Source organism: Taudactylus pleione, unplaced genomic scaffold (genome assembly GCF_031769625.1).
Source record: "Taudactylus pleione unplaced genomic scaffold, aTauple2 ptg001724l, whole genome shotgun sequence".
Lineage (NCBI taxonomy): Eukaryota > Metazoa > Chordata > Amphibia > Anura > Myobatrachidae > Taudactylus > Taudactylus pleione.
In genome coordinates this window covers 520,858-544,761 of record NW_028286121.1, presented here as the reverse complement: position 1 = coordinate 544,761, position 23,904 = coordinate 520,858, and the positions used below count along the sequence as shown (strand labels likewise).

Sequence of the window (23,904 nt, the reverse complement as noted above, 5' to 3'; positions counted from 1 at the left end):
ATATCTGTGTTCCCAGATGTAGCTGTGTGTCCTCATAGGGTGCAGAGGGTATATCTGTGTGCCCAGAGGTAGCTGTGTGTCCTCATAGGGTGCAGAGGGTACATCTGTGTGCCCAGAGGTAGATGTGTGTCCTCATAGGGTGCAGAGGGTATATCTGTGTGCCCAGAGGTTTTTGTGTGTCCTCATAGTGTGCAGAGGGTACATCTGTGTGCCCAGAGGTAGATTTGTGTCCTCATAGGGTGCAGAGAGTATATCTGTGTGCCCAGATGTAGCTGTGTGTCCTCATAGGGTGCAGAGGGTATATCTGTGTGCCCAGAGGTAGATGTGTGTCCTCATAGGGTGCAGAGGGTACATCTGTGTGTGTGCCCAGATGTAGCTGTGTGTCCTCATAGGGTGCAGAGGGTATATCTGTGTGCCCAGATGTAGCTGTGTGTCCTCATAGGGTGCAGAGGGTATATCTGTGTGCCCAGAGGTAGTTGTGTGTCCTCATAGGGTGCAGAGGGTACATCTGTGTGCCCAGAGGTAGTTGTGTGTCCTCATAGAGTGCAGAGGGTACATCTGTATGCCCAGAGGTAGTTGTGTGTCCTCATAGGGTGCAGAGGGTACATCTGTGTGCCCAGAGGTAGCTGTGTGTCCTCATAGGGTGCAGAGGGTACATCTGTGTGCCCAGATGTAGCTGTGTGTCCTCATAGGGTGCAGAGGGTACATCTGTGTGCCTAGAGGTAGCTGTGTGTCCTCATAGGGTGCAGAGGGTACATCTGTGTGCCCAGAGGTAGCTGTGTGTCCTCATAGGGTGCAGAGGGTACATCTGTGTGCCCAGACGTAGCTGTGTGTCCTCATAGGGTGCAAAGGGTACATCTGTGTGCCCAGAGGTAGATGTGTCTCCCCATAGGGTGCAGAGGGTATATCTGTGTGCCCAGAGGTAGTTGTGTGTCCTCATAGGGTGCAGAGGGTATATCTGTGTGCCCAGAGGTAGATGTGTGTCCTCATAGGGTGCAGAGGGTATATCTGTGTGCCCTGAGGTAGTTGTGTGTCCTCATAGGGTGCAGAGGGTATATCTGTGTGCCCTGAGGTAGTTGTGTGTCCTCATAGGGTGCAGAGGGTACATCTGTGTGCCCAGAGGTAGCTGTGTGTCCATGCTCAGTAGCCCCACATCTTCCTAGGAATCGCTGTTGTTCTGAGATTTACATCCCCCCACCCAGCTCTCTCCTCCCCCTCCCTCCACCTACCCTTTCTTCTGGGGAAGGGGGATTTATTTTGCAGACTGCCTTACAGCAGAGCAGACCCCACTGCAGGCTCCTCACTCACTCAGAGGGGGACACAGGGACCAGGAGACAAAACCGTCATCCTCAACCTCCATGCCTGCCCCCCTCCCCCACTAGCCCTGCTCAAAATGACCCAGATCCCCTTATATTGGGCGACAGACCCCAGCAGACCCCACTCGCTACTCACAGCCTGCCTTCTGCAAATATGGCCAAACTTTCCCTGCTAAACTTCATCCCTTTCCCCTGAGGCCAGAGGAGACCCTGGAACCCCCTTCCTCCGTTCCTGCACCCAGAACTCCGCGTCTGTCCCCAGTCCCAGCATTTCCTGCAGACAAAGAGCCAGCAGAGGGGGAAACCATGTTCCTGCGGGATCTGCTCCCAGCCTTGTGCCTCAGGATGGTGCATGTCTGCCTGGTGTCAGCCCTAAGCCTGGACCCCATCTACTGGAACAGCTCCAACAGAAGGTCAGTCCTCTCCCCTAGCACCCCAACACCCTTTCCTGTGGCTGCAGCCGGCACTGGGGGGGATGTGTACAATAATATCCTATACAATGTATCTGCATGGAAGTATACAATGTGTGCAATAATATACATATATACAATGGTTCTGCATGGAAGTATACAATGTGTGCAATAATATACATATATACAATGGTTCTGCATGGAAGTATGCAATGTGTGCAATAATATACATATATACAATGTATCTGCATGGAAGTATGCAATGTGTGCAATAATATACATATATACAATGGTTCTGCATGGAAGTATGCAATGTGTGCAATAATATACATATATACAATGTTTCTGTATGGAAGCATGCAATGTGTGCAATAATACACATATATACAATGGTTCTGTATGGAAGTATACAATGTGCAATAATATACATATATACAATAATTCTTCATGGAAGTATGCAATGTGTGCAATAATATACATATATACAATGGTTCTGCATGGAAGTATGCAATGTGTGCAATAATATACATTATGCAATGGTTCTGAATGGAAGTATATAATGTGTGTAATAATATACATATATACAATGGTTCTGTATGGAAGTATGCAATGTGTGCAATAATATACATATATACAATGTATCTGCATGGAAGTATGCAATATGTGCAATAATATCCTATACAATGTATCTGCATGGAAGTATACAATGTATGCAATAATATACATATATACAATGGTTCTGCATGGAAGTATGCAATGTGTGTAATAATATACACATATACAATGGTTCTGCATGGAAGTATGCAATGTGTGCAATAATATCCTATACAATGTATCTGCATGGAAGTATACAATGTGTGCAATAATATCCTATACAATGTATCTGCATGGAAGTATGCAATGTGTGCAATAATATACATATATACAATGGTTCTGCATGGAAGTATGCAATGTGTGTAATAATATACACATATACAATGGTTCTGCATGGAAGTATGCAATGTGTGCAATAATATCCTATACAATGTATCTGCATGGAAGTATGCAATGTGTGCAATAATATACACATATGCAATGGTTCTGTATGGAAGTATGCAATATGTGCAGTAATATACATATACAATGGTTCTGTATGGAAGTATACATTGTGTGCAATAATATACCTATATACAATGGTTCTGCATGGAAGTATGCAATGTGTGCAGTAATATACATATATACAATGGTTCTGCATGGAAGTATGCAAAGTGTGCAGTAATATACATATTATATACAGTGTATCTGCATGGAAGTAAGCAATGAGTGCAATAATATATATATTATATACAATGGTTTTGCATGGAAGTATGCAAAGTGTGCAGTAACATACATATTATATACAATGGTTCTGCGTGTAAGTATACAATGTGTGCAATAATATACATATATACAATGGTTCTGTATGGAAGTATGCAAAGTGTGCAATAATATATATATATACAATGCTTATCTATGGAAGTATGCAATGTGTGCAATAATATACATTATGCAATGGTTCTGAATGGAAGTATATAATGTCTGTAATAATATACATATATACAATGGTTCTGTATGGAAGTATGCAATGTGTGCAATAATATACACATATACAATGCTTATGTATGGAAGTATGCAATGTGTGCAATAATATACATTATGCAATGGTTCTGAATGGAAGTATATAATGTGTGTAATAATATACATATATACAATGGTTCTGCATGGATGTATACAATGTGTGCAATAATATACATACAGTATATACAATGGTTCTGCATGGAAGTATGCAATGTGTGTAATAATATACATATATACAATAATTCTGCATGCAAGTATACAATGTATGCAATAATATACATATATACAATAATTCTGCATGGATGTATACAATGTGTGCAATAATATACATATATACAATGGTTCTGTATGGAAGTATGCAATGTGTGCAGTAATATACATATATACAATGGTTCTGCATGGAAGTATGCAATGTGTGCAATAATATCCTATACAATGTATCTGCATGGAAGTATGCAATGTGTGCAGTAATATACATATTATATACATTTTTGTGCATGGAAGTATGCAATATTATATACAATAGTTCTTTATGGAAGTATACTGTGCGTGCAATAATATACATATATACAATGGTTCTGTATGGAAGTATGCAATGTGTGCAATAATATACATACATACAATGTATCTGCATGGAAGTATGCAAAGTGTGCAATAATATACATATATACAATGGTTCTGTATGGAAGTATGCAATGTGTGCAATAATATACATATATACAATGTATCACCATGGAAGTTTGCAGTGTGTGTAATAATATCCATATTGTATACAATGTATCTATATGAAAGTATGCAATGTGCACAGTGACTTCTGTATCTAGTCTCTCACTTTCCATACATTGCCTGCCCCATACGCGAAGGCTCACAATACAGGCAGGTGTGTGTGTGTGTGTGTGTGTGTGTGTGTGTGTGTGTGTGTGTGTGTGTGTGTGTGTGTGTGTGTGTGTGTGTGTGTGTGTGTGATGTTGCACAGAACTGTTCCATTCACCAGTTACGTGGAGCATTATCCCTCCACACACAACTGAATTATGCAGTCTACATGACATTGTACAGTACTAACACCCATGTAATGTCTCCTGTTATTGCCGTCATCCTATCTAGCTGTATACAATGGTTATGCATGGAAGTATGCAATGTGTGCAATAATATACATATATACAACAGTTCTGCATGGAAGTATACAAGGTGTGCAATAATATACATGTATACAATGGTTCTGTATGGAAGTATACAATGTGTGCAATAATATACATGTATACAATGGTTCTGTATGGAAGTATGCAATGTGTGCAATAATATACATATATACAATGGTTCTGTATGGAAGTATGCAATGTGTGCAATAATATACATATATACAATGGTTCTGTATGGAAGTATGCAATGTGTGCAGTAATATACATATATACAATGGTTCTGTATGGAAGTATACAATGTGTGCAATAATATACATATATACAATAGTTCTGTATGGAAGTATGCAATGTGTGCAATAATATACATATATACAATGGTTCTGTATGGAAGTATGCTATGTGTGCAGTAATATACATATATACAATGGTTATGCATGGAAGTATGCTATGTGTGCAATAATATACATATATACAATAGTTCTGCATGGAAGTATGCAATGTGTGCAATAATATACATACATACAATGTATCTGCATGGAAGTATACAATGTGTGCAATAATATACATATATACAATGGTTCTGTATGGAAGTATACAATGTGTGCAATAATATACATATATACAATAGTTCTGTATGGAAGTATACAATGTGTGCAATAATATACATATATACAATAGTTCTGTATGGAAGTATACAATGTGTGCAATAATATACATACAGTATATACAATGGTTCTGCATGGAAGTATACAATGTGTGTAATAATATACATATATACAATGGTTCTGTATGGAAGTATACAATGTGTGCAATAATATACATACAGTATATACAATGGTTCTGCATGGAAGTATGCAATGTGTGTAATAATATACACATATACAATGGTTCTGTATGGAAGTATGCAATGTATGCAATAATATACACATATACAATGGTTCTGTATGGAAGTATACAATGTGTGCAATAATATACATATATACAATAGTTCTGTATGGAAGTATGCAATGTGTGCAATAATATACATACAGTATATACAATGGTTCTGCATGGAAGTATGCAATGTGTGTAATAATATACACATATACAATGGTTCTGCATGGAAGTATGCAATGTGTGCAATAATATACATGTATACAATGGTTCTGTATGGAAGTATACAATGTGTGCAATAATATACATGTATACAATGGTTCTGTATGGAAGTATGCAATGTGTGCAATAATATACATATATACAATGGTTCTGTATGGAAGTATGCAATGTGTGCAATAATATACATATATACAATGGTTCTGTATGGAAGTATGCAATGTGTGCAGTAATATACATATATACAATGGTTCTGTATGGAAGTATACAATGTGTGCAATAATATACATATATACAATAGTTCTGTATGGAAGTATGCAATGTGTGCAATAATATACATATATACAATGGTTCTGTATGGAAGTATGCTATGTGTGCAGTAATATACATATATACAATGGTTATGCATGGAAGTATGCTATGTGTGCAATAATATACATATATACAATAGTTCTGCATGGAAGTATGCAATGTGTGCAATAATATACATACATACAATGTATCTGCATGGAAGTATACAATGTGTGCAATAATATACATATATACAATGGTTCTGTATGGAAGTATACAATGTGTGCAATAATATACATATATACAATAGTTCTGTATGGAAGTATACAATGTGTGCAATAATATACATATATACAATAGTTCTGTATGGAAGTATACAATGTGTGCAATAATATACATACAGTATATACAATGGTTCTGCATGGAAGTATACAATGTGTGTAATAATATACATATATACAATGGTTCTGTATGGAAGTATACAATGTGTGCAATAATATACATACAGTATATACAATGGTTCTGCATGGAAGTATGCAATGTGTGTAATAATATACACATATACAATGGTTCTGTATGGAAGTATGCAATGTATGCAATAATATACACATATACAATGGTTCTGTATGGAAGTATACAATGTGTGCAATAATATACATATATACAATAGTTCTGTATGGAAGTATGCAATGTGTGCAATAATATACATACAGTATATACAATGGTTCTGCATGGAAGTATGCAATGTGTGTAATAATATACACATATACAATGGTTCTGCATGGAAGTATGCAATGTGTGCAATAATATACATATATGCAATGGTTCTGTATGGAAGTATACAATGTGTGCAATAATATACATATATACAATGGTTCTGTATGGAAGTATACAATGTGTGCAATAATATACATACAGTATATACAATGGTTCTGCATGGAAGTATGCAATGTGTGCAATAATATACATATATACAATGGTTCTGTATGGAAGTATACAATGTGTGCAATAATATACATACAGTATATACAATGGTTCTGCATGGAAGTATGCAATGTGTGCAATAATATACATATATACAATGGTTCTGCATGGAAGTATGCAATGTGTGCAATAATATACATATATACAATGGTTCTGCATGGAAGTATGCAATGTGTGCAATAATATACATATATACAATGGTTCTGCATGGAAGTATGCAATGTGTGCAATAATATACATATATACAATGGTTCTGTATGGAAGTATGCAATGTGTGTAATAATATACATATATACAATAGTTCTGTATGGAAGTATGCAATGTGTGCAATAATATACATATATACAATAGTTCTGTATGGAAGTATGCAATGTGTGCAATAATATACATATATACAATGGTTCTGTATGGAAGTATGCAATGTGTGCAATAATATACATATATACAATGGTTCTGCATGGAAGTATGCAATGTGCAATAATATACATATATACAATAGTTCTGTATGGAAGTATGCAATGTGTGTAATAATATACATATATACAATGTATCTGCATGGAAGTATACAATGTGTGCAGTAATATACATATATACAATGGTTCTGCTTGGAAGTATGCAATGTGTGCAGTAATATACATATATACAATGGTTCTGCATGGAAGTATACAATGTGTGCAATAATATACATACAGTATATACAATGGTTCTGCATGGAAGTATGCAATGTGTGCAGTAATATACATATATACAATGGTTCTGCATGGAAGTATACAATGTGTGTAATAATATACATATATACAATGGTTCTGCATGGAAGTATGCTGTGTGTGCAATAATATACATATATACAATGGTTCTGCATGGAAGTATGCTATGTGTGTAATAATATACATATATACAATGGTTCTGCATGGAAGTATACAATGTGTGCAATAATATACATACAGTATATACAATGGTTCTGTATGGAAGTATGCAATGTGTGCAGTAATATACATATATACAATGGTTCTGCATGGAAGTATACAATGTGTGTAATAATATACATATATACAATGGTTCTGCATGGAAGTATGCTATGTGTGCAATAATATACATATATACAATGGTTCTGCATGGAAGTATGCTATGTGTGTAATAATATACATATATACAATGGTTCTGCATGGAAGTATACAATGTGTGTAATAATATACATACAGTATATACAATGGTTCTGCATGGAAGTATACAATGTGTGCAATAATATACATATATACAATGGTTCTGCATGGAAGTATGCAATGTGTGCAATAATATACATATATACAATGGTTCTGTATGGAAGTATGCAATGTGTGTAATAATATACATATATACAATAGTTCTGTATGGAAGTATGCAATGTGTGCAATAATATACATATATACAATAGTTCTGTATGGAAGTATGCAATGTGTGCAATAATATACATATATACAATGGTTCTGTATGGAAGTATGCAATGTGTGCAATAATATACATATATACAATGGTTCTGCATGGAAGTATGCAATGTGCAATAATATACATATATACAATAGTTCTGTATGGAAGTATGCAATGTGTGTAATAATATACATATATACAATGTATCTGCATGGAAGTATACAATGTGTGCAGTAATATACATATATACAATGGTTCTGCATGGAAGTATGCAATGTGTGCAGTAATATACATATATACAATGGTTCTGCATGGAAGTATACAATGTGTGCAATAATATACATACAGTATATACAATGGTTCTGTATGGAAGTATGCAATGTGTGCAGTAATATACATATATACAATGGTTCTGCATGGAAGTATACAATGTGTGTAATAATATACATATATACAATGGTTCTGCATGGAAGTATGCTATGTGTGCAATAATATACATATATACAATGGTTCTGCATGGAAGTATGCTATGTGTGTAATAATATACATATATACAATGGTTCTGCATGGAAGTATACAATGTGTGTAATAATATACACATATACAATGGTTCTGCATGGAAGTATGCAATGTGTGCAATAATATACATATATACAATGGTTCTGCATGGAAGTATGCAATGTGTGCAATAATATACATATATACAATGGTTCTGCATGGAAGTATGCAATGTGTGCAATAATATACATATATACAATGGTTCTGCATGGAAGTATGCAATGTGTGCAATAATATACATATATACAATGGTTCTGCATGGAAGTATGCTATGTGTGTAATAATATACATATATACAATGGTTCTGCATGGAAGTATACAATGTGTGTAATAATATACACATATACAATGGTTCTGCATGGAAGTATGCAATGTGTGCAATAATATACATATATACAATGGTTCTGCATGGAAGTATGCAATGTGTGCAATAATATACATATATACAATGGTTCTGCATGGAAGTATGCAATGTGTGCAGTAATATACATATATACAATGGTTCTGCATGGAAGTATACAATGTGTGCAATAATATACATACAGTATATACAATGGTTATGCATGGAAGTATGCTATGTGTGTAATAATATACATATATACAATAGTTCTGTATGGAAGTATGCAATGTGTGCAATAATATACATATATACAATGGTTCTGCATGGAAGTATGCAATGTGTGCAGTAATATACATATATACAATGGTTCTGCATGGAAGTATGCAATGTGTGCAATAATATACATATATACAATGGTTCTGTATGGAAGTATGCAATGTGTGCAATAATATACATATATACAATGGTTCTGCATGGAAGTATGCAATGTGTGCAGTAATATACATATATACAATGGTTCTGCATGGAAGTATACAATGTGTGCAATAATATACATACAGTATATACAATGGTTCTGTATGGAAGTATGCAATGTGTGCAGTAATATACATATATACAATGGTTCTGCATGGAAGTATACAATGTGTGTAATAATATACATATATACAATGGTTCTGCATGGAAGTATGCTATGTGTGCAATAATATACATATATACAATGGTTCTGCATGGAAGTATGCTATGTGTGTAATAATATACATATATACAATGGTTCTGCATGGAAGTATACAATGTGTGTAATAATATACACATATACAATGGTTCTGCATGGAAGTATGCAATGTGTGCAATAATATACATATATACAATGGTTCTGCATGGAAGTATGCAATGTGTGCAATAATATACATATATACAATGGTTCTGCATGGAAGTATGCAATGTGTGCAATAATATACATATATACAATGGTTCTGCATGGAAGTATGCAATGTGTGCAATAATATACATATATACAATGGTTCTGCATGGAAGTATGCTATGTGTGTAATAATATACATATATACAATGGTTCTGCATGGAAGTATACAATGTGTGTAATAATATACACATATACAATGGTTCTGCATGGAAGTATGCAATGTGTGCAATAATATACATATATACAATGGTTCTGCATGGAAGTATGCAATGTGTGCAATAATATACATATATACAATGGTTCTGCATGGAAGTATGCAATGTGTGCAGTAATATACATATATACAATGGTTCTGCATGGAAGTATACAATGTGTGCAATAATATACATACAGTATATACAATGGTTATGCATGGAAGTATGCTATGTGTGTAATAATATACATATATACAATAGTTCTGTATGGAAGTATGCAATGTGTGCAATAATATACATATATACAATGGTTCTGCATGGAAGTATGCAATGTGTGCAGTAATATACATATATACAATGGTTCTGCATGGAAGTATGCAATGTGTGCAATAATATACATATATACAATGGTTCTGTATGGAAGTATGCAATGTGTGCAATAATATACATATATACAATGGTTCTGTATGGAAGTATGCAATGTGTGCAATAATATACATATATACAATGGTTCTGCATGGAAGTATGCAATGTGTGCAATAATATACATATATACAATGGTTCTGCATGGAAGTATACAATGTGTGTAATAATATACATATATACAATGTATCACCATGGAAGTTTGCAGTGTGTGTAATAATATCCATATTGTATACAATGTATCTATATGAAAGTATGCAATGTGCACAGTGACTTCTGTATCTAGTCTCTCACTTTCCATACATTGCCTGCCCCATACGCGAAGGCTCACAATATAGGCAGGTGTGTGTGTGTGTGTGTGTGTGTGTGTTATGTTGCACAGAGCTGTTCCGTTCACCAGTTACGTGGAGCATTATCCCTCCACACACAACTGAATTATGCACAGTCTACATGACATTGTACAGTACTAACACCCATGTAATGTCTCCTGTTATTGCCGTCATCCTATCTAGCTGTATTTATAGGAATTGTCAATGATCCTCATTCTCATATGGTTTCTGTATTTGATGCCACTGTAAACCTCTGTATTATGTTCCTAGTGCCTGTAACGCCTATTAGAGAAATGAGATATATACATAAGATGACTATTATTTTTAAGTGATGATTCTAGATTATATCTGACCAGGAATGGTGTCATACTTGGAATGGATAACACTGTACTTCTAACTGCACATAATATGGAAGTAGATGTGTCATATCACACCAGGTTTTATGGGGCCACAAGTTGAATTTTGTGCAGGCAATATCCTATGTCTGCTAGGTACCATATCATTATAAATCATGTTATGTGATTATCAATCAGATATCGGTATCCATGTAGCATTGAGGTGGCAAATGGGGCCATCAGTTTGTGGTTATGTGCATACGCTAATGGCAGACTGCCAGACCTCCTGTCCTGCAGAGCTTACTATCTTCTCATCCTGCGGTTTGAGAACACAAAATTGTCACTTTGGACAGCTGCTAATACCAGCCGGCACGCCCTCTAATTCTGATATGGTGATAGGGGTGCTAGTGACCTGTAATCACAAGGAGAGAAAGGAACGAAGAGCTTGCAATCTGTCAGCAGGAGGGTGTGGCTGGCTTCTCTGCTGATTGATGTATTTATCTCAGTGTTCCAGCAGCGTCATACTCGCACACGGATGTAAATGAACATATTCAGGTGTCTTCAGTTCTAATAATGAACACGTGAATATAAATTACTGTACGAGGCAGATAAACCATGGAGGTATACACATGCCGGGTGGGGGGGTGACAGGTGAGTGAGTACAGGCTGCTCTGAGTCATACTGTCACATGAAGTGTGTGTGCGTATGTGTGCGTATATATAGATATATATATATATATACTGTATATATTACAGAATGGCCTGTGTTACTGTCCATCTAACAGTGTCGGACACTCACCAGTGCGATCCCGTGAGAATAATGAGAATAGCCTGATTAATGGGGGCCTACAGATAAAATCTATTAGGACCACACATATAAAGAATAAAAATGGATTAAAACGCACACACAGGATAGTAATTACTGGGACACACACACACAGGATAGTAATGACTGGGACACACACACACAGGATAGTAATGACTGGGGGATACACACACACAGGATAGTAATGACTGGGGGATACACACACACAGTATAGTAATGACTGGGGGATACACACACACACAGGATTGTAATGACTGGTGGATACACACACACAGGATAGTAATGACTGGGGGATACACACACAGAGGATAGTAATGACTGGGACACACACACACAGGATAGTAATGACTGGGGGATACACACACACAGTATAGTAATGACTGGGGGATACACACACAGAGGATAGTAATGACTGGGACACACACACACACAGGATAGTAATGACTGGGGGATACACACACACACACAGGATAGTAATGACTGGGGGATATACACACACACAGGATAGTAATGACTGGGGGATATACACACACACAGGATAGTAATGACTGGGGGATACACACACACATACAGGATAGTAATGACTGGGGGATATACACACACACAGGATAGTAATGACTGGGATACACACACACACAAGATAGTAATGACTGGGGGATACACACACACAGGATAGTAATGACTGGGGGATACACACACACAGGATAGTAATGACTGGGGGATACACAGACACACACACACACACAGGATAGTAATGACTGGGGGATACACACACACACACACACAGGATAATAATGACTGGGGGATACACACACAGGATAGTCATGACTGGGGGATACACACACACAGGATAGTAATGACTGGGGGATACACACACACAGGATAGTAATGACTGGGGGATACACACACACAGGACAGTAATGACTGGGGGATACACACACACACACACAGGATAGTAATGACTGGGGATACACACACAGGATAGTAATGACTGGGACACACACACACAGGATAGTAATGACTGGGGGATACACACACACAGGATAGTAATGACTGGGGGATACACACACAGGATAGTAATGACTGGGATACACACACAGGATAGTAATGACTGGGACACACACACACACAGGATAGTAATGACTGGGGGATACACACACAGTATAGTAATGACTGGGGATACACACACACAGGATAGTAATGACTGGGGGATACACACACAGGATAGTAATGACTGGGGGATACACAGACACACACACAAGATAGTAATGACTGGGGGATACACACACAAGATAGTAATGACTGGGGGATACACACACAAGATAGTAATGACTGGGGGATACACACACAAGATAGTAATGACTGGGGGATACACACACACAGGATAGTAATGACTGGGGGATACACACACACAGGATAGTAATGACTGGGGATACACACACAGGATAGTAATGACTGGGGGATACACACAAAAGATAGTAGTGACTGGGGGATACACACACACACACACACACAGGATAGTAATGACTGGGATACACACACACACAGGATAGTAATGACTGGGGGATACACACACACACACACAGGATAGTCATGACTGGGGGATACACACACACAGGATAGTCATGACTGGGGGATACACACACACAGGATAGTCATGACTGGGGGATACACACACACAGGGTAGTCATGACTGGGGGATACACACACACAGGATAGTCATGACTGGGGGATACACACACACAGGACAGTCATGACTGGGACACATACAAACAGGACAGTCATGACTGGGGGATACACACACACAGGATAGTAATGACTGGGGGATACACAGACACACACACACACACAGGATAGTAATGACTGGGGGATATACACACACACAGGATAGTAATGACTGGGGGATACACACACACACACAGGATAATAATGACTGGGGGATACACACACAGGATAGTCATGACTGGGGGATACACACACACAGGATAGTAATGACTGGGGGATACACACACACACACAGGATAGTAATGACTGGGGGATATACACACACACAGGATAGTAATGACTGGGGGATACACACACAGGATAGTAATGACTGGGATACACACACAGGATAGTAATGACTGGGACACACACACACAGGATAGTAATGACTGGGGGATACACACACACAGGACAGTAATGACTGTGGGATACACACACAGTATAGTAATGACTGGGACACACACACACACAGGATAGTAATGACTGGGGGATACACACACACAGGATAGTAATGACTGGGGATACACACACAGGATAGTAATGACTGGGGGATACACACACAGGATAGTAATGACTGGGGGATACACACACACAGGATAGTAATGACTGGGGGATACACACACACAGGATAGTAATGACTGGGGGATACACACACACAGGATAGTAATGACTGGGATACACACACACACAGGATAGTAATGACTGGGGGATACACACACACAGGATAGTAATGACTGGGGGATACACACACACAGGATAGTAATGACTGGGGGATACACACACACAGGATAGTAATGACTGGGGATACACACACAGGATAGTAATGACTGGGGGATACACACACACAGGATAGTAATGACTGGGGGATACACACACAAGATAGTAATGACTGGGGGATACACACACAGGATAGTAATGACTGGGGGATACACACACACAAGATAGTAATGACTGGGGGATACACACACACAGGATAGTAATGACTGGGGGATACACACACACAGGATAGTAATGACTGGGGGATACACACACAGTATAGTAATGACTGGGACACACACACACCGGATAGTAATGACTGGGACACACACACACACACAGGATAGTAATGACTGGGGGATACACACACAGGATAGTAATGACTGAGGGATACACAGACACACACACAAGATAGTAATGACTGGGGGATACACACACACAAGATAGTAATGACTGGGGGATACACACACAGGATAGTAATAACTGGGGGATACACACACAGGATAGTAATGGCTGGGGGATACACACACACAGGATAGTAATGACTGGGGGATACACACACACAGGATAGTAATGACTGGGGGATACACACACAGGATAGTAATGACTGGGACACACACACACAGGATAGTAATGACTGGGGGATACACACACACACAGGATAGTAATGACTGGGGGATACACACACACACAGGATAGTAATGACTGGGGGATACACACACACAGGATAGTAATGACTGGGGGATACACACACACAAGATAGTAATGACTGAGGGATACACAGACACACACACAAGATAGTAATGACTGGGGGATACACACACAAGATAGTAATGACTGGGGGATACACACACAAGATAGTAATGACTGGGGGATACACACACACAGGATAGTAATGACTGGGGGATACACACACAAGATAGTAATGACTGGGGGATACACACACACAGGATAGTAATGACTGGGGGATACACACACACAGGATAGTAATGACTGGGGGATACACACACAGGATAGTAATGACTGGGGGATACACACACAGGATAGTAATGACTGGGGGATACACACACACAGGATAGTAATGACTGGGGATACACACACAGGACAGTAATGACTGGGGATACACACACAGGATAGTAATGACTGGGGGATACACACACACACACACACACACACACACACACAGGATAGTAATGACTGGGGGATACACACACACAGGATAGTAATGACTGGGGGATACACACAAAAGATAGTAGTGACTGGGGGATACACACACACACACACACACACACACACACACACACACAGGATAGTAATGACTGGGATACACACACACACACACACACACACACAGGATAGTCATGACTGGGGGATACACACACACACAGGATAGTCATGACTGGGGGATACACACACACAGGATAGTCATGACTGGGGGATACACACACACAGGATAGTCATGACTGGGGGATACACACACACAGGATAGTCATGACTGGGGGATACACACACACAGGATAGTCATGACTGGGGGATACACACACACAGGATAGTAATGACTGGGGGATACACACACACAGTATAGTAATGACTGGGACACACACACACAGGACAGTCATGACTGGGGGATACACACACAGGATAGTCATGACTGGGGGATACACACACACAGGATAGTCATGACTGGGGGATACACACACAGTATAGTCATGACTGGGGGATACACACACACAGGATAGTCATGACTGGGGGATACACACACACAGGATAGTAATGACTGGGGGATACACACACATGGCAGTAATGACTCGGATACACACACACAGGATAGTAATGACTGGGGGATACACACACACAGGATAGTAATGACTGGGGGATACACACACAGGACAGTAATGACTGGGGATACACACACACAGGATAGTAATGATTGGGGATACACACACACAGGACAGTAATGACTGGGATACACACACACAGGATAGTAATGACTGGAGGGACACACACACAGGATAGTAATGACTGGGGGATACACACACACAGGATAGTAATGACTGGGGATACACACACACAGGATAGTAATGACTGGGGGATACACACACAGGACAGTAATGACTGGGGATACACACACAGGATAGTAATGACTGGGGGATACACACACAGGATAGTAATGACTGGGGGATACACACACAGGACAGTAATGACTGGGGATACACACACAGGATAGTAATGACTGGGGGATACACACACACACACACACACACACACACAGGATAGTAATGACTGGGGGATACACACACACAGGATAGTAATGACTGGGGGATACACACAAAATATAGTAGTGACTGGGGGATACACACACACACACACACACACACACACACACACACAGGATAGTAATGACTGGGATACACACACACACAGGATTGTAATGACTGGGGGATACACACACACAGGATAGTCATGACTGGGGGATACACACACAGGATAGTCATGACTGGGGGATACACACACACAGGATAGTCATGACTGGGGGATACACACACACAGGATAGTCATGACTGGGGGATACACACACACAGGACAGTCATGACTGGGACACACACACACAGGATAGTAATGACTGGGGGATACACACACACAGGACAGTCATGACTGGGGGATATACACACACAGGACAGTCATGACTGGGGGATACACACACACAGGATAGTAATGACTGGGACACACACACACACAGGACAGTAAGGACTGGGGGATACACACACAGGACAGTAAGGACTGGGGGATACACACACACAGGACAGTAATGACTGGGGGATACACACACACAGGACAGTAATGACTGGGGGATACACACACACAGGACAGTAATGACTGGGGGATACACACACACACAGGATAGTAAAGACTGGGGGATACACACACACACAGGATAGTAATGACTGGGGATACACACACACACAGGATAGTAATGACTGGGGGATACACACACAGGATAGGAATGACTGGGGGACACACACACAGGATAGTAATGACTGGGGGATACACACACACACAGGATAGTAATGACTGGTGGATACACACACACACAGGATAGTAATGACTGGGGGATACACACACACAGGATAGTAATGACTGGGGGACACACACACACAGGGTAGTAATGACTGGGGGACACATACACACAGGATAGTAATGACTGGGGGGGCACAGGGTAGCAATGACTTGGGGGGGCACGGGGTTGGAATGACTGGGTGGGGCACGGGGTAGTAATGACTGGGGGGAGACACGGGGTAGTAATGACTGGGGGGGGCACGGGGTAGTAATGACTGGGGGGGCACAGGGTAGTAATGACTGGGGGGGACACAGGGTAGTAATGACTGGTGGGGCACAGGGTAGTAATGACTGGGGGGGACACAGGGTAGTAATGACTGGGGGGGCACAGGGTAGTTATGACTGGGGGGGCACAGGTTAGTAATGACTGGGGGGGCACAGGGTAGTAATGACTGGGGGGGACACAGGGTAGTAATGATTGGGGGGGCACAGGGTAGTAATGACTGGGGGGGACACAGGGTAGTAATGACTGGGGGGCACAGGGTAGTAGTGACTGGGGGGGACACAGGATAGTAATGAATGGGTGGGCACAGGGTAATAATAACTGGGGGGGGACACAGGGTAGTAATGACTGGGGGGGACACAGGGTAGTAATGACGGGGGGGACACAGGGTAGTAATGACGGGGGGGCACAGGGTAGTAATGACTGGGGGGGGGACAGGGTAGGAATGACTGGGGGGGACAGAGGGTAGTAAGACTGGGGGGGGCACAGGGTAGTAATGACTGGGGGATGCACCGAAAGTACAACTCTCAGGGGGCAACAAATGGGAAAGGAGAGCGCTTAGATAGGGCAAAAGGGAAAATAAAGCTCTCATGGGGGGGCAAATGTGAAAGGAGAGGCGGAGGGGGGGCAAATGGTCTCATTGGGGGACGGGGGAATTAGAAAGGAGAGCAATCATCCCGTGATGACACCCAGCCGGTGAAGTCGGGGTTCCCGTGTTAGTAACAGAGTGGCTGCAGCTGCACTGTGACTGGAGGTGGCTTCCTATTCAAAGCGCCACCTGCCAGTCACGCTGAAGACAGGCAGCCAGGAGGAGGTGTCTCCTCCCCCTGGGACTGCCAGTCTGGGCTGCGATCAGCAGAGAGCGGCTTCCAGTGGTGCAGCCCGATGTACTAACTGCAGGACAGAACATTATAATACCTGTTTGCCGTGAACCGTCTCCTGCAGTTTCATATGTGCATGGAACTATGGACAGCTTGGTCCCACAGGGCAGAGGAGAGGAAGAAGTGCCCCCTCCACTATACCATCTCCCCAGTACCCTCTCCCCTGTATTACTTCTTAGCTGCAGCCCATATCACGCTGAGGGCTCCATATGATTGATACTGATACTTACTGCTGGCGGTATATTTCATTTAGTTGCAAGTGATATTGCCAAATATGCCACTGGCATTTAACAAGAATCGCTTCTCCAGCAAGGTCCAGCGGCGTCCACCGCGGTGACGTCCTGCTGCATTTCCAGCTTCCTAACGTTGCCAGTGACGGGCTGCTGAGTACGCCTGTGCACCCCGGCCATCTGCACATGTGCATTGAGCTTCCACCTGGCGGAGAGACTGCAAAAGCCAGGATGGTGGAGTAAGCAGTACATAGACAGCGGTGAGCTAAGCTGACTGCTGTCTATTCAATACAGAAAGGAGGACGTAACCCCTTTAGTTAGTGCTAAAGGGATTAGGTCTCATTTTTATATGGAGCCTTAAAAGCCATGTGCTACAACAAAATACATATTAAAGACATTTCTTAATAAACTGCTGTATTTATCATTTATTGTTAAGCTGGTTCTCATGCAGGAGGTGAAACGCGTTGGTTTATATATATGTGTATTCTTATTGCACCATGACTGCTGTATTTATCATTTATTGTTACGCTGGTTCTCATGCAGGAGGTGAAACGTGTTGGTATACATATGTGTATTCTTATTGCACCATGACTGCTGTATTTATCATATGATTGTGATCTTATTGCACCATGATTGCTGTATTTATCACTTATTGTTACGCTGGTTCTCATGCAGGAGGTGAAACGCGTTGGGTTATATGATTGTGTTCTTATTGCAGCATGACTGCTGTATTTATAATTTATTGTTACGCTGGTTCTCATGCAGGAGGTGAAATGCGTTGGAGTATATAATTGTGATCTTATTGCACCATGACTGCTGTATTTATCGTTTATTGTTATGCGGGTTCTCATGCAGGAGGTGAAACACGTTGGTATATATATGTGTATTCTTATTGCACCATGACTGCTGTATTTATCATATGATTGTGATCTTATTGGTCCATGACTGCTGTATTTATCACTTATTGTTACGCTGGTTCTCATGCAGGAGGTGAAACGCGTTGGTTTATATATATGTGTATTCTTATTGCACCATGACTGCTGTATTTATCATTTATTGTTACGCTGGTTCTCATGCAGGAGGTGAAATGCGTTGAAGTACATAATTGTGATCTTATTGCACCATGACTGCTGTATTTATCATTTATTGTTACGCTGGTTCTCATGCAGGAGGTGAAACGTGTTGGTATACATATGTGTATTCTTATTGCACCATGACTGCTGTATTTATCATATGATTGTGATCTTATTGCACCATGATTGCTGTATTTATCACTTATTGTTACGCTGGTTCTCATGCAGGAGGTGAAACGCGTTGGGTTATATGATTGTGTTCTTATTGCAGCATGACTGCTGTATTTATAATTTATTGTTACGCTGGTTCTCATGCAGGAGGTGAAATGCGTTGGTGTATATAATTGTGATCTTATTGCACCATGACTGCTGTATTTATCGTTTATTGTTATGCGGGTTCTCATGCAGGAGGTGAAACACGTTGGTATATATATGTGTATTCTTATTGCACCATGACTGCTGTATTTATCATATGATTGTGATCTTATTGGTCCATGACTGCTGTATTTATCACTTATTGTTACGCTGGTTCTCATGCAGGAGGTGAAACGCGTTGGGTTATATAATTGTGTTCTTATTGCTGCCTGCATGGAAGGGGGAGGGTGCAAGGTATTCCATGGGTATAAAAACAAGTTGAGAACCTCACCTCTGTCACCCCTAAAATGGTACAGTCGAAGATGAGGATCTCGCTTCATTGATAAAGCCCCGCTAGGATCACACAAGCTGAGTGTCACGTAAGACACAGTAGGAGAGTTGTCAGGACTCAAGTCGGCAACGATAATTTCTTCTGATCTGTTTGAACCCTGATCATTATTTAATACGTTTCTGACCTAAAGCGCGCCTGCCATGTAGTTATGGGAGTTGTAACATTTGTATTACAGTATGGGTAAAAAGCCTGATTGCATTGTACAATTATTACCACACGTACTGTTCCCGAGATCAGTCAGCTGTACAATTCTCTCTTCTCTTGTACTGTATGCGACACTGTCATTATTGGTATTATTCACAGTAGCTGCCTGTGCGGACTGACCTGTGGGCTGGTGGGTCCATACCATGCGCGGACTGCTTCTGAGAGGCCTGCACAAATATATTTATATACTCACACATGCGGGTGGGGGGGACATAGGCTGGGACCCTCACACATACACTGACATGAATATAATGACAGGGGCTCGGAGGGGGACACACGCGCTACAATATACTGGCATTGACATACACATTCTGACAGATCTAGGCTACAGATTTAGGCCAGGCTCTTAGATCAGCAGTTAAAGTCAATTGTCATTTTCAGGTGAAAATAAATAAAACTATAGTCGAATTGAAGGCATTTTGTTCGAAAGATATCAGTAAAAACTTCCTGACCCGATGGGGTAATAGTCCTTTGTGACCCCCATACAGCACATCAGGCCCCTAATTTGTACGTCTTTATAAAGACAGACTCTAGTAAACAAGACATAACAACATTTAGGGGTCTATTTACTAAGCCACAGGTTCTCAAACTCTGTCCTCGGGACCCCAAACAGTGCATGTTTCCCAGGTCTCCTCACAGAACCACAAGTGAGGTAATTAGCTCCACCTGTGGATCTGCTGGGTGACCTGGAAAACATGAACTGTGTGGGGTTCTGAGGACCGAGTTTAAGAACTACTGTACTAAGCTTAGGATGGCGATAAAGGAGCTCATTCAGACCCGGACGCTAAGCTGCGCTCTCTCGCTGTCAAAAGGGGCGGGGCATGCAAATTCCACGATCGCACTGTCCGGTGTAAGGACGCCCTCTATGTCTTAGAGAGCGACGGCATTGCGAGCGCACTCCGTTATAAAGACGCACACGTCATCTCCAGGAAGTGTGTGATTAATCGGTGACATCGAGAGTAATCGGAGCTGCTCGCAGCGCTTGTGGTAGACCCTACCCCACCGCAAGCGCTGCGATCACTGCAGGCTGAAATACAACCAAGTGACGTGTACAGTGATGCCTCCATGCTAATTATGCGCACCCATAAAACTCAGTTTTGACGCCCAGACACGCCCGCGTTCACAGCACCATTCCCCCATTCACAAGCACTTTCCCCTGTTACCACCCACAAACGGCGCTATCTGTCACTCAAAGTAGCGCTCAGTCTGTGTACAAAGAGCGCACGATTCCCGATCACAGCGACTGGTTCGCACGTACGCACCCTGCGATCCATGTGCAGACGGGAGACAATCTGCCATAGCGCGCATCCGCGGTTTAGCGTCCGGGTCTGCATCGGGCCCAAAATGGACGGAGAAAAAGTACTGGCGGTGTTGCAACGTGCAAGGACAGTGAAAGTTGGCGTCTCAGGGCTTGTATGTTCCAATGCCCGCTAGTGTGGAGGCTGGTACTAGCTTGTGTATATTATATTATCACCGCCGCGGCACGGCAAATATAATGCTCTAGATCACGTGTATTCTGCAGCTAAATAAACTAATGTGTTCATTGCGCTCCCCTGAAGTGCCGTCTCTTCCATGGATGATATTACCCTTTTATTCTGGCACCTGGAGTTGATATATTTATTTTTTTGGTGGCGAGTGCTCATTTTTTTTAAATTTTGTTTTATTCTTACACCATTTTTGGGGGGGAAAATTGCACCAATAAGCTTTCCTAAAACAAAAAATAAGAAAGAAAATGGTCTGAACTCCGAAAGAGTTACTTAGCTATGTTCTCCTGCGCAGTACCCAGAGTAAGCAGTCATTGCTTTTTATTGTCTAAATTGCACCAGAGCGATGAAAGGTCAAGTCTGACAGGTCGCCGGTATGTAACCCAAATCTGACGGGTGCTGCTGAAATTCCTGATGCCTATAAGCACTGCCTTTATATGGGGTCTACTTATTAAGCCTTGGACGGGGATAAAGTGGACAGAGCTAAAGTCCCAGCCAATCAGCTCCTAACTCATGTCACAGGCTGGGTTTCAAAAATTACAGGAGCTGGTTAGCTGGTACTTTATTTCCATCCAAGGCTTAGTAAATTGGTGTATATACTTGCCGCTTGTGAATTGATATGCCAGTGTCCTTGATTTTTAAGAATCTTTGTGCGCAGATATGGAATTTGTAAATAAATATTACTTTGTATTGTATACTAGGCACCAGAGAATGGGCTCTGTATTGTATACTAGGCACCAGACAATGGGCTCTGTATTGTATAATAGCCACCAAACACTGGGCTATATGTTGTATATTTGGCATCAGGGAATGAGCTCTGTAGTGTGTACTAGGAATCTGAGAATAGGTTCTGAATTGTATACTAGGCACCAGAGAATGGTCTCTGTATTGTATACTAGGCACCAGACAATGGGTTCTGTATTGTATAATAGCCACCAAACACTGGGCTATATGTTGTATATTTGGCATCAGGGAATGAGCTCTGTATTGTGTACTAGGAATCTGAGAATAGGTTCTGAATTGTATACTAGGCACCAGAGAATGGTCTCTGTATTGTACAGTATATTAGGCAAAAGCCAATGGACTCTTTATTGTATAATAGCCAACAAACACTGGGCTATATGTTGTATATTTGGCATCAGGGAATGAGCTCTGTATTGTGTACTAGGAATCTGAGAATAGGTTCTGAATTGTATATTAGGAACCAGGGAGTGGGTCTGTATTGTATATTAGGGACTGGAAAATTTGAATTGGAATTGTATACTAGGCACAGGAGAATAGGCTCTGCATTAGGCACCAGAGAAT

At 40.9% G+C, this 23,904-nt stretch overlaps 1 protein-coding gene across 1 annotated transcript in view; it reads left to right on the top strand.

The window, feature by feature from the left end:
• Positions 1-1,251: 1,251 nt before the first annotated feature.
• The window catches only part of EFNB3 (ephrin B3), a 203,028-nt gene continuing 180,375 nt past the window's right edge, over positions 1,252-23,904 (top strand). Inside the window, exon 1 of the mRNA XM_088464642.1 lies at positions 1,252-1,729. Coding sequence (XP_088320768.1) covers positions 1,623-1,729 — 107 coding nt within the window. The 5' untranslated portion in view covers positions 1,252-1,622. The remainder of the gene's footprint in view (positions 1,730-23,904) is intronic.